General features: G+C 45.2%; 2 protein-coding genes across 3 annotated transcripts in view; one reads left to right on the forward strand and one right to left on the reverse strand.

The window, feature by feature from the left end:
- ENTREP2 (endosomal transmembrane epsin interactor 2) overlaps positions 1-12298 on the reverse strand; it is a 404596-nt gene that overhangs the window by 137981 nt on the left and 254317 nt on the right. The gene's annotated exons all lie outside the window — the stretch shown is intronic.
- LOC130846782 (heterogeneous nuclear ribonucleoprotein A1-like 3) lies at positions 8013-8955 on the forward strand. Its single transcript, XM_057725228.1, has one exon. It carries the CDS (start codon positions 8013-8015, stop codon positions 8853-8855), a length of 843 nt encoding a protein of 280 aa, XP_057581211.1. The 3' UTR covers positions 8856-8955.

Raw genomic sequence — 12298 nt, forward strand, 5'->3', positions numbered from 1 at the left:
ATGGCTATACGTGTTATAGGTGTAGGTATACATATGTATATACCCGTCTGACAAATCACAAATAACTTGACAAAGGGCTCATTTCCAGAATATATAAAGAACTCCTTACAGCAAAAAAGAAAAATACATACAACACAATGGAAAATGGGCAAGAGCTTTCAGTAAGTGCTTCACAAGCAAGGTTACTCAGATGCCTAATAAACATATGAAAAGGTACCCAGCCTCATCAATAATCAAGGAGATGCAAAGGGAATCGTAATGAGATACTGTACAGCTAAAATAAAGATGACTGGCAACACACGTACCGGTGATAATGGGGAAAAACGGAGCACTCACATTCTGCTGCGGATGATGTAAAATGGAGCAATCCCTGTGGAAAACTATCTGGCATCATCTGCTGAAGTTGAACCCATGCACCTCAGAATTTCTCTCCTAGGTAATGCACCAAAAGATACCTAAGTCAGCGTTCATAGCAGCGTTATTTGCAGCGGTCACCAATTTGAAATAATCCAGATGTCCATCAACAATAAAATACATTATAAAAATGTGGGGACATAAGCACAATGGGATATTACGCAGCAAGGAGAATTAGGGAACTACCCCTAAATGCAGCAACGTGGTGACTCTCATTCCTTCACTGCTTCTGTGGATTCCACCCTGGGCTCCAGGGCACAGGAGGCACAGGGCCCTCCTAAAAGCCCCTCCTCTGCTCACCAAGGTCCCTGCCCTTCCTTAGCGCAAAAGCCAGTCCTTAAAATCATCCACCGTCTCCACCTGAGGCAGCCCCCTTGCCACCTCTTGCCCTCACATGGCTCCCCCCCGCCCCAAGCCACACATCTCCCTGCTGTCCTTGGAGTGAGCCAGGCACCTTCCACCCCAGGCCTCTGCACTGATCACCACCCCCTGCAGCCATCCTTCCCGCCCACCCCCCCCCCCCGCCCACTCACAGGGCTCCCCCCTCCCCTCCCTCAGGTCTCCAGCAACAAGGGAGCCCCTCGCATCCCCCTGTTCAACAGTCTCCAGGCCTCACGCTCCCTCTGTCCATCCTGGTTCTCTTTTTTCACCAGACTACTTACCTGCCTATATGACGTGATTTATCTACCCCTTTCTCTACCTCCCTGAATTAGAATAAAGCTTCCCGAGAATGGGAATTGTGCCTGTTTGGTCCTTGTTCTATTCCCCAGAGTCCAGAATACTTCCTCAAACACAGAAGGCGCTCAATAAAATCCTGTTAAAGAGTGGCTCCGGGAGAGACCCTAAAGTGTGGACTGACGTTCCCTGTGCTTAGGTGGACCCTGTCTCCCAGCTGGCCTCACTGGGGAGGGGAGTTCTCCTTCCCCAAGCCCGTACTTTTCCCCCTCGGGCCATGGATTTCTAAAGAAATGAATCCCTCAGCCCCAGCCTGACGGTGGTTGAGACCAGCAGGCCACGTCCTCTCTCCCAGCTCTCACCTGACCCACAGGCAGACAATAGGTGCCCACAGACCGTGCGTGGGCTCCTAATCTCTGGCCTGCCTTGAAGATGCCATGGGCCATGTGGCCAAGTCTGGTAAATGGATATGTAAGCAGCAGGGTTAGGGCACCTCTGCTCTGAGGCATGTAGCGGCCAAGGGGCCTCCTCTGTCCCTGTCTTCTCCCTGGACAGCTATTTGGGGGCCATGGGTAAGACAGTGGTGCCACGAAAAGATATGATCTCAGCATCTCCCCAATCACACAGAAGAGAGCTCTCCTCCCCCAACTCCTGAAGAATTGTCAGCCTGGATGGGGCGTTTTGTGACCTTCACGTTGTTGAGCCGTTGAGGTTTCAACTTTGTCGCTATTGTTGTTACTGCAGCACAGACCTTCCCCCCTGACTCTTCTCTGTAAGGCCTCGCCCTCCTGCTTTCACTGCACCTGGCATCCCTCCTGGTCCCTCTGACGTCCCTCTGGTGCAACCTCTGTCTGTTCTTAGGGCCGGAGAGAGACAATTTCACAGCTGCACAGTCCCCCTGGGGACTCCAGGGGGTTTAAATGCCTACAAACACAGACTAAACCGGTCCTCTAGTCTGGCCCGAGGCATCCCTGCCTTCAGAGACACTCGGTGCCTCCAATTCCTGAGACTTTCTGGGGCATAAGGTACAAGTCAGCTTGTTTCTTCCTGGCTCCACCCTGCACCCCAGCGCTCGGCAGAGCAGAGGAAGGGAGACCCAAGCCAGTCATCACACAATAAATGATACGCTCCCCATCCTCCCAAAAGGCTGCTGGCATTTCCCATCCATTTCCTCTTTGTGAGTCTGAATTAAATAATTCAATTAAAAATTATTTATTTTCATCTTACTGGTATTTCAGGAATACTGATCAACAATAAATATTTATTGAATATTTATTTATTTTGGGTATTTATTGTAGTCATTGCTAATAATAACAAAACATCTAGGTTTACATAGAGTTGGGGTTTTTTTCCCCCAAAAGTTCAAAGTACATTTAGAATGTCAGCTCAAAGAACAAAAGAAAAGTGTTCTTATTACCATTTTCAATCTAGATAGAGCAAAGGCCGGTGAGATCTTAGAAACTGTCCACCATCTAAACGCTGGGACACAATCTAAGCTCTCACCTCAGGATCTTCTGATTTTCTGCTAGTGGAGAGACACTACCTTGAGTGCCATAATTTATATCCCATTTTCCCACCTTTAATAAAAATTCCATCTGTATAACTCAAAGAACACCTAGCTGAGGCCCAGCACTTAGTGTCATTTGGCCAGTATGTTCAGGATCTTAAAAATCTTTTCACCAGTTTATGAATTCCAGCCATCACAGGCTTTGGTTCATAATTTCATATGACTTTTAATATGGTTATTTAACAAAACACAAGCATGTATAATAACATAATGGAGAGAGAGATCTGGGGATCGGACAATGCAGAGGTTCACCGTTTCGTAGCTGGACATCCTGGTTTGAAAAGGAACAGGGCTTCCTTCATTTCTCACTTCTTTCCCACTTTACGTACTCCTTAAAAAACAGAATCATAAAGAGTGCCAGGTGCAGGTCCCAGATACTTGCCCTGGAGACCAAGACACAAATCCAAGTCTCCTGCTTCTCATTGCTCCGTATTAGAACCCGGTGACGATGCTCTCCCCTGGGACATGCTCACACCCAGACCTGCCTGCGTGCCACGTGTCCGTGGTGCTGTCACGCAGACACCAGCAGGCTGAGCTCACTGGGATCACGGCACAACCGCCAATGCTTATCTGATGCTTATTCTGGATTAAGCTCCTCATGGGGGACAAAAATGACTGCGGAGGACAGAAAGTGGTGGTGAAGGTAGGTAGGTCTTCGGCTGTGGGTGACAGGCCCCATCTCTGTCCTTGGCTTTCCTCCCTCCCTGCGGCAAAGTCCTCCTCGCACACTAGGCAGCAGGCGAGTGGGCAGTGCTGAGTTCTGCCCACGGGGAGGCCCTGACTGCGGGCTCCCAAGCCAAGTCCAGATGTCCGGGGAGCAGAGTTCTTGCTGGGGCTCCGGCGGAGGCGCCCAGAAAAGAGGCGCTGGGCCCAGGATCCCAGTGTTCCTTACAGCCTGACCTCTGCCTCTTGATATGGTCACAGGGGGTCCTGGAGCCCAGGGCAGGCAGCAACAGCTCTGAGCACTCGGACCGGGCCCGGAGCCCCAGAGGATGTGCGGAATCCCATCAGCAGGAGAGCCCTCTGGCAGGAGAGTCCAGGCAAGGAGACCAGAGAGCCGAGCCTCCAGAGCAAGGCTGGGAACCCCGAATGAGGAGAGAGATGGAATCAGGAAGGGGAGAGCCGGGCTGGCCAATCCTGGAAACAGGCTATTGCCGCGGCTCTGAAGGAGCGGCAGGAGTGGTGAGCAGGGTGCGTGCAGCGGCCAGCGCCCTGGATGAACCAACCCCGCCTGCACCATGGCCCACTGAGTAGGGGGTGGGAGGAAGCCCAGGCCAGAACCGCCCTGTCCTGCTGAGGCTGTGGGTCAGTGGTGGGGAAGCGGCTGCCCTGGGTGCCCATGGAGGGGACGCGAAAGAACACGAGTCTCTTCTGACATGGCGACCAAATTCATGTGCTTGAAAAATCTGATTGACAAATAAGGAGACAGTTCACAAGATGCTTCAGGGAGGCAGGTCCAGTCACTGTTATGTGTTACATGGGAAACGGAATAGCCACATGTAAACAATGAAAACCAAATCTTAGAAACAAAAGTTCCATAAGTACAAAATCACATTAAAATGCTGTGACCTTCTGAGAAGGGTTCCAGCAAAGCAGTTGATGGAAAGCATGATGCTTTCTTCCCTGGGAGATGGAATGTGTCTTATTTATAGTCACCCAGAAAACAAGGAAGGTGCAGGGCCTTCATACTCTGGAGGCCCAAGTCAGAGCTGCTGAGGGAGGATTCCCACTCCAGGGAGAAGGGCTCAGTACCTCTGCAGCCCCAGCCTGCCACCCTCCCTCTGCTAAAAGTGAGGGAATGCGAGGTGCCAGCCAGGCTGGGGGCAGTCCATGGGCCCCCAGAAGGGAGGAGAGAGGGTAGCAGTGGCAAGGCCAGGACGTGAAGATCCTCAGACTAGATTTCATTGCAAAAGGAATGAAAGAGCAAGAAAATCACGACAGGCCATGGCAAACGCGCTTATTCTGGCTTCGTAGGGAACTTTTATTTCTAAGATTTGGCCTTCATTGTTTACATGTGGCAAGTAAGGCATGAAAATTCTGCTGAAAAGCCTCGCCTCTGTCTGGCCTGAAATGTCAGATCCCTGGAGACATTAAGGGGAGTCATCTGAGGACAACAGAGAGAGAGGTGCTGCTGGCATGGGATGAGGAGAGCAGCCTCCCCAAGTCGGGGGTGATGGGAGCAGGAGGCTCTGCATCCTGCTCCCACCTGCTGTGAAGGTGCTGACCTCCTGAGGTGACAGTCTTAAGACAGGGGCAGTCACACACACAAGGGGCTCCCTGCAGCCCACCCAGGGCCCCACAGCCAGCAGAGGACCAGCTCTCGGCCACAGCACCTCCTGGTGGGAGAAAGAGAGGCTGGTCTGAGGTCCAGCGTGCAGGACAACGTGCTAGAGCCAGGATTAATCTGAGTTGAAAAAAACTAAGGGTATATATCTGAAGGAAATGAAACCACTATCTCAAAAAGTTACCTGCACCCCCATGTTCACTGCAGCATTATTCACAGCAGCCAAGACACAGAAATGACCTAAGAGTCCATCAATGGATGAATGGATAAAGAAGACGTTATATACATACAGTGGAATATTATTCAGGTATAAAAAAGAAGGAAGTCCTGGTTTTCGCAACAACGTGGATGGAACTTGACTGCATTATGCTAAGTGAAATAAGTCACATATGGCACACATGCCATACAATCTCACTTGTACGTGGAATCTAGAGAACGGAACTTGTGGATGCAGAGAACAGACAGGTGGTTACCAGAGGCCGGGGGTGGGGGTGGTTGGGGAGTGGGCAAAAGGGTGAGGGTGGTCAAAAGGAACAAACGTCCAGTTATAAAATGAAGAACAATGCCTGGGGATGTAATATACAGCATGTGGCTATAGTTAAGATTACTGTATTTATTGTATATTTGAAACTTGCTAAGAGAGTAAGTCTTAAGGGTTCTCATCACACACACACAAAACTTTGAGGTGATAGATGTTGACCAAATGTATTGTGATGATCATTTTGCAACATATATGTACATTAAATCACTGTGTTATATACTTAAAATGAATACAATGTTATATGTCAATTATATCTCAAAATCGGGGAAACTTTTTTAAAAAATTAAGAACTGCATTGTTTTAGATGATTGTCATGGTGAAAATCTGTGCTCAAAAGCAAAAGTTTTTCAACAAGGAAACAACATGAGAAGAACCTATGTATATCTGGTATGTAAAGGATACATTGCTACACACACACACAAATAAGGAATGAATGAGTCTAAATCTGGAGCTCATTCTGATTTTGTTGCAACAGAAATCTGGTTTTATTGAGATTTAATCCAAAATTTGTGTCCATAATGTACGTAATTATACTTAGTCACAAAACAAAACTAAATTCATATCAAATTTGATCCATGTTGTACATTGATATCACCTTTTCTAAATGATATCTTGATTCATATTCTCTAATTTCCTAGACTCGACAACCATGCTAAGAAAGCAGCACTTTCTTAAAAGTAATTTATATGCAAAACATAAAATTTCCCACCTCTCTGTCCTCTGTGCAGTAAGCCCTGCCCCTGCCCACCAAGTCTCACTTTATAGTGATTCACAATTTTTTCTAAAAAGGGTAGATCATTTTCCCTTTTTATCAATCCTAATTTTATTAATTTTAATTTCTTTTAAGGCCTATGTTCCTTTAGACATGTTTTCTTAATTTAATAATGGCCAGAATTCACCGGAAAAAACTCTGTAAGACTCTAAAGTCAAAATCAATTTGGGTTGGAATCATCCCTGAAAAACATGAAGCATTTCCACGTATCAACCAGAAAAACAAACAGTAACTTGTTCAGAACACAAATCTAAAAAACTGAAATAGCGGCACACGAATATGAACTAAAAAAGGGACAATAATAACATTAAAAATGCCTCCTTTTTACCGGTTCCCCCAAGGGCCCCATCCCAAGGGGTGGGCAAGATGACACAGCCCCTGGGGAGGGGGGCGGGGAGGGTTTTGGAGTGTCTCGGAGGTTTAGGATGAAGTGGGGGCAAGATGGCTCTAAGTAGAAGCAACCTTTCCTCCGCAGCCCTGAGTCTGCTCCGACTGCTCCTTGCCCGAGAGCCCACAGTGAGGTCCGCCGGGGTCATGAGCTCAGCTCAGGAATCAAATTTGGGATCCTCAGCAGACAACGGTACACCACAAGGAGCCGTTCTCAATGTGACGTCAGTCTTTTAAAACTGTGGCATTTGGAAATCAATGTTGTGCAATTGGCTTGGAGAATAAATGATATGTAAACAAGTAAACATAAAAATAGGGAATATTCCAAGACCGAATGTTCCAGAATTGACAAGGCGTACAAATTGCTCAAAGATTCCAAAACCTTTCTTCTTTCTTGTAGGAAATACCCCTATTTGCATCAAATCCCTTTTCCCATTTTCTGTGAAAGGCGTTCAAATGGTTGACAGGAAAAAAAAATGCGATGTAATTATTTTTGGCAGGATAGGGTTATAATATGCCCATTCTGAAACTCTTGTGAGAGCTCTTCATTAACTTCTCATTCATTTGAAAATGCAATATGAAGTAGTCTAGCTGTTCACGGGCTTAGACTTTATCAGCTTCCCGTAGGATATACTCCTACTTGCCTTCAGTATAAGTGAACTGTGCATGTCTGCTAAAACACTAGATGCCACCATTCCCTGAGCCAGCATCACCCTACGTTTAAAAAGTCTGGGACTTCCTAGGTGGTGCGGTGGTTAAGAATCCGCCTGCCAGTGCAGGGGACACGGGTTCGATCCCTGCTCCAGGAAGATCCCACATGCCACGGAGCAACTAAGCCCGGTGCACCACAACTACTGAGCCTGTGCTCTGGAGCCCGCAAGCCACAACTACTGAAGCCAATGAGCCTAGAGCCCGTGCTCCACAATAAGAGAAGCCACCGCAGTGAGGAGCTCGTGTACCACAATGAAGAGTAGCCCCTGCTCACCACAACTAGAGAAAGCCCGTGTGCAGCAACGAAGATGCAACACAGCCAATAAGTAAATAAATAAATAAATTTATAAAAAATAAAATGAAATAATAGAAATAAAAAATACTAGATTTTTTTTTTTAAAGTCTGGGAATGTGGACTTTATATCTCAAATTCTGAGATGAAAACATGGATGAAAAGTTCATCCCCTTTCTGGCCGTGGACGCTGCTGAGTAAGCATGGTTGACGTCTCCCCCCTCCACTGCCGTCATGTCTAAGTCAGAGTCTCCCAAAGAGCCCGAACAGCTGCGGAAGCTCTTCATCGGAGGTTGGAGCGTTGAAACAACCGATGAGAGTCTGAGGAGCCATGCTGAGCGGTGGGGAACCCTCACAGACTGTGTGGTAATGAGGGATCCACACACTCAGCGCTCCAGAGGCTTCGGGTGTGTCACCTGTGCCACCGTGGAGGAGGCGGACGCGGCCATGAGTGCACGGCCACACGAGGGGGATGGAAGAGTTGTGGAACCAAAGAGGGCCGTTTCAAGAGAAGATTCTCAAAGACCTGGTGCCCACGTACCTGTGAAAAAGATTTTTGTTGGTGGCATTAAAGAAGACACTGAGGAACGTCACCTAGCAGACTATTTTGAACAGTATGGGAAAATCGAAGTGATGGAAATCATGCCTGACCGAGGCTGTGGCAAAAAGAGAGGCTTTGCTATTCTAAACTTTGATGGTCAAAGGTTAGACTCTGTAGACTCTGTAGACAAGACTGTCATTCAGAAACACCACACTGTGACTGGCCACAACTGTGCAGGATGGAAAGCCCTGTCTAAGCAAGAGCTGGCTAGTGCTTCCTCCAGACAAAGAGGTCGAATTGGTTCTGGAAACTTTGGTGGTGGTCGTGGAGGTGGTTTTGGTGGGAATGACAACTTTGGTCATGGAGGAAACGTCAGTGGTCGAGGTGGCTTTGGTGGCAGCCACAGTGGTGCTGGATATGGTGGCCATGGGGATGGCTATCATGGGTTTGGTAATGATGGAAGCAATTCTGGAGGTGGTGGAAGCTACAATGATTTTGGCAATTACAACAATCAATCTTCAAATTTTGGACCCATGAGAGGAGGAAACTTTGGAGGCAGAAGTTCTGGCCCCTATGGTGGTGGAGGCCAATACTTTGCCAAACCACGAAACCAAGGTGGCTATGGTGGTTCCAGCAGCAGCAGTAGCTATGGCAGTGGCAGAAGGTTTTAATTACTGCCAGGAAACAAAGCTTAGCAGGAGAGGAGAGCCAGAGAAGTGACAGGGAAGCTACAGGTTACAACAGATTTGTGAACTCAGCCAAGCACAGTGGTGGCAGGGCCCAGCTGCTACAAAGAAGACATACTCATGTGCATGGGCAAAAAACACTCGAGGACTGTATTTGTGACTAATTGTATAACAGGTTATTTTAGTTTCTGTTCTCTGGAAAGTGTAAAGCATTCCAACAAAGGGTTTTAATGTAGATTTTTTTTTTTGCACCCATGCTGTTGATTGCTAAATGTAATAGTCTGATCATGACGCTGAATAAATGTCTTCAAAAAAAAAGTTCATCATGAAAAGCTTAATGGGTTTTTTTTTTTTGTCTTGGTAATCAAATGCATTTCTTGGTAATAAAATCGCTTTTCTCAATTTTCAAAAAAAAAAAATTGTTTTTGTCTTCTCATTTTTCTTATTGGAAAAGAAGCCTCCAACAAACCCTGAATTATACCAGATACTTGCAGTTTGAGGATGAAGAGAGAAAACAGGCCATAAACTGTGAAAACATCAAAGTGAAAAAGCACAGGGAAAAACAGACATAGGTTTACAGCTTAAACACATAAAGTTAAACAAAGATCCTAGGGCTTCAAGAATTGTCCTCCTGTGAGGATCCCCAGGGCGCTGGGGTTCAACTGACAACCAGGCCGCCACGGAGTCCAGGACAACAACTGGAGCCACAGATTCAGACATAAAACTTTATATACAATTTTTAACACTTTGCCCATTTGCTAATAAGAATTTTTCTGTCAATCTGTTATACTGTAAATTACAGCAAAATTATAGGGAAGCAGGGAAACAAAGTGCTCTGATTATCTGAAATTTTTGTTGCTGAAAATCTTAGGGACATAAGTAAAAGTTTTTCTGGCTTGGTAAATAGAAAATACTGAACACTATCTAAACTTTATTGGATGAATCAAGAACTTTCTGTCCTTCGAGGAAGTCCTTAAAGATTAGCACTGCTTTTCTTGAATTTTGCCAAATAAAATTGCCTTTACTTAAAAATTGTACAGCAATTGTTTACTAATTTAGAGGCAAGTACTTCAAAGAACAAATCCTTTAAGTAGCCCATAATCTTACCACTAAAAAAAAACCTTCTGAAGTTTTAAAAGAAAAATATGAGTAGCATGGTCAGAAAATTCAAACTGTGCAGAAAAATACTAAATGAAAAGGCAAGGTCTCCTGTATTACCTATATTCTAATCCTTCTCCCTGAAACTTCCATTATGAACAGTATCTTTTGACTCCTTTCAGAAAACACTGACGATTGTGTCTACACATTTTCATCTATACAGAAGTTATGTTTTAAATGGACAGAAAAGGGGCATACTGGATTCTGCCCTGCACCCTTGCTTATTCTCCTAATAACTCTTGGTTATTGTTCACACCAACTCATCTTCCTAACAGCAACAGCACAATATTTCATCTCAGCTCTTTCACCTGGTGATTCCCCAGCATTGTGATGCCACGTCTCATGTCCACTCATCCATCCATCCCTCCATCCATCCCTCCCTCCCTCCCTCCATCCATCCATCCATCCAGCCAGCCAGCCAGCCAGCCAGCCATCCCTCCATCCATCCATCTATCCATCCATCCATCCAGCCAGCCAGCCAGCCAGCCAGCCATTCAACAATCCATCCATCCATCCACCTGTGCAACAATCCATCCATCCACAGATACTTTGGTCAACAGAGTGCCTTATGATATGTCAGACTGTAGTCTAGGCTTGGGGGATACCGCAGTGAATAAAACAGACAAAATATACTTGCCATCGTGAAGCTTACACTCTGGGAAGGGAAGATGATGAAGGAACAAAGATGTAGTCAAGTAAGTTAATTACACAGCATATCAGAGGGTGATAAAGTTGGAAAAGTGGCTAGAGAATGTCAGAGGGCACCGGGAGGGGATTACTGTTTGACACAGGGAAGTCAGGGAAAGCCCCACTGAGAAGGCCACTTGAGACAGGAAGTGTCCAAGCTCAGTATACATTTGGTGAAGAGGGTCCAGGCAGAAGGAAGAGCAGGTAGGAAACTGGGAGGCAGGAGCCTACCTCGTATGTTGAAGGAACATCCCAGAAGTCAGCGTGGTTGCAGCCCAAGTGACCCGGGAGGCAAGTGGTAAGAGGTGAAGTAGCGGGTCACTCCGGGTACCGAGTCTTCCCAGCAGAGACCCCAGCTGTCATGGAGCAGAGACAAGCCCTCCCCTTCATGTCCTAAGAATTCCTGACCCACAGAACCCAGGAGCAGAGGAAAGTGGTTTCCCTGCTAAAGCTGGAAGAGTTTTTTGTGTTCTAGTAAGTAGAAGACAAAACATCTGTACCGAGGGTGCTAAGGATTTTTTATCACAAATACTTGTTGAACTTCATCATAGAATTTCCTTCATCTGCTAAGAAATCATAAACCATTTCTTCAATCTGTGATGGGTGAAAACCTGCTTGCAATCCTGGATCCAACTTCACACAGTCACGATGTGTTATCCTTGTTATGTATCTCTAGGAGCTTACCTCCACAAACATTCCTTTCCCTTTTATTATTTTCCCTTCCCTTTAAAGTCATGTTTGTTAATTTTTTTAAGGATTTTTGCATCTATATTCATGAGAGACATGGTCCTGTAATTTTTCCCTTATCATAAGGTCCTTGTCTGGATTGGTACTAAGGTCATGCTGCTTCATAAATGCAATGTGGAATAATCCCTCTTCATATTCTCTGGAAGAATTCACGTACAGCTGGTACAATTTCCTCCTCAGGTCATCTGGGCCGGAGGTTTTCTTTCAGGGAAGGTATTTAATTATGGATTCAATTTCTTTAATAGTCACAGTTTATTCAAATTTTGTATTTCTTCTCGTGTCAGTTTTGATTGGTTGCATTTTTCTAAGCATTCTTCATTTTATTGAAATTTTCAAATCTATTGTTATAAATTTGTTGACAATATCCTTTCATGTTTCTAATGTCTATTGGATCTTAAGTGAGATCTTTTCATTTCTATTAGTCATCTGTGCCTTTGGTTTGCTTTCTTCATCAGTCTTATGTGGATTTACCAATTTTATGAGTTAGCAATAAATCCTCTTTGCCTTTATTCATTCTTTTAATTGTATGTTGAAATTTTATTTCATGACTTTCTGTTCTTATCTTTATTATTTCTTTCTTCTTCTTTCCAGAAACTTAATTTGCAGTTATTTTTATAACTTAGTGCAATGAAGACTTAGGTCATTAATTTGTAGCTTTTCTTCCTAACATATGCCTTCAAGGCTATAAATTCCCTTGAAACACAACACTACTTGTATCTCATTAGTTGTGATATAATCATTCACAGTTTTATATATATATATATATATATATATATATATATATATATATATATATACACTTTTTGCTGTGCCTCATGGCTTTCGGGATCTTAGTT

Source organism: Hippopotamus amphibius, chromosome 2 (genome assembly GCF_030028045.1).
Source record: "Hippopotamus amphibius kiboko isolate mHipAmp2 chromosome 2, mHipAmp2.hap2, whole genome shotgun sequence".
NCBI lineage: Eukaryota > Metazoa > Chordata > Mammalia > Artiodactyla > Hippopotamidae > Hippopotamus > Hippopotamus amphibius.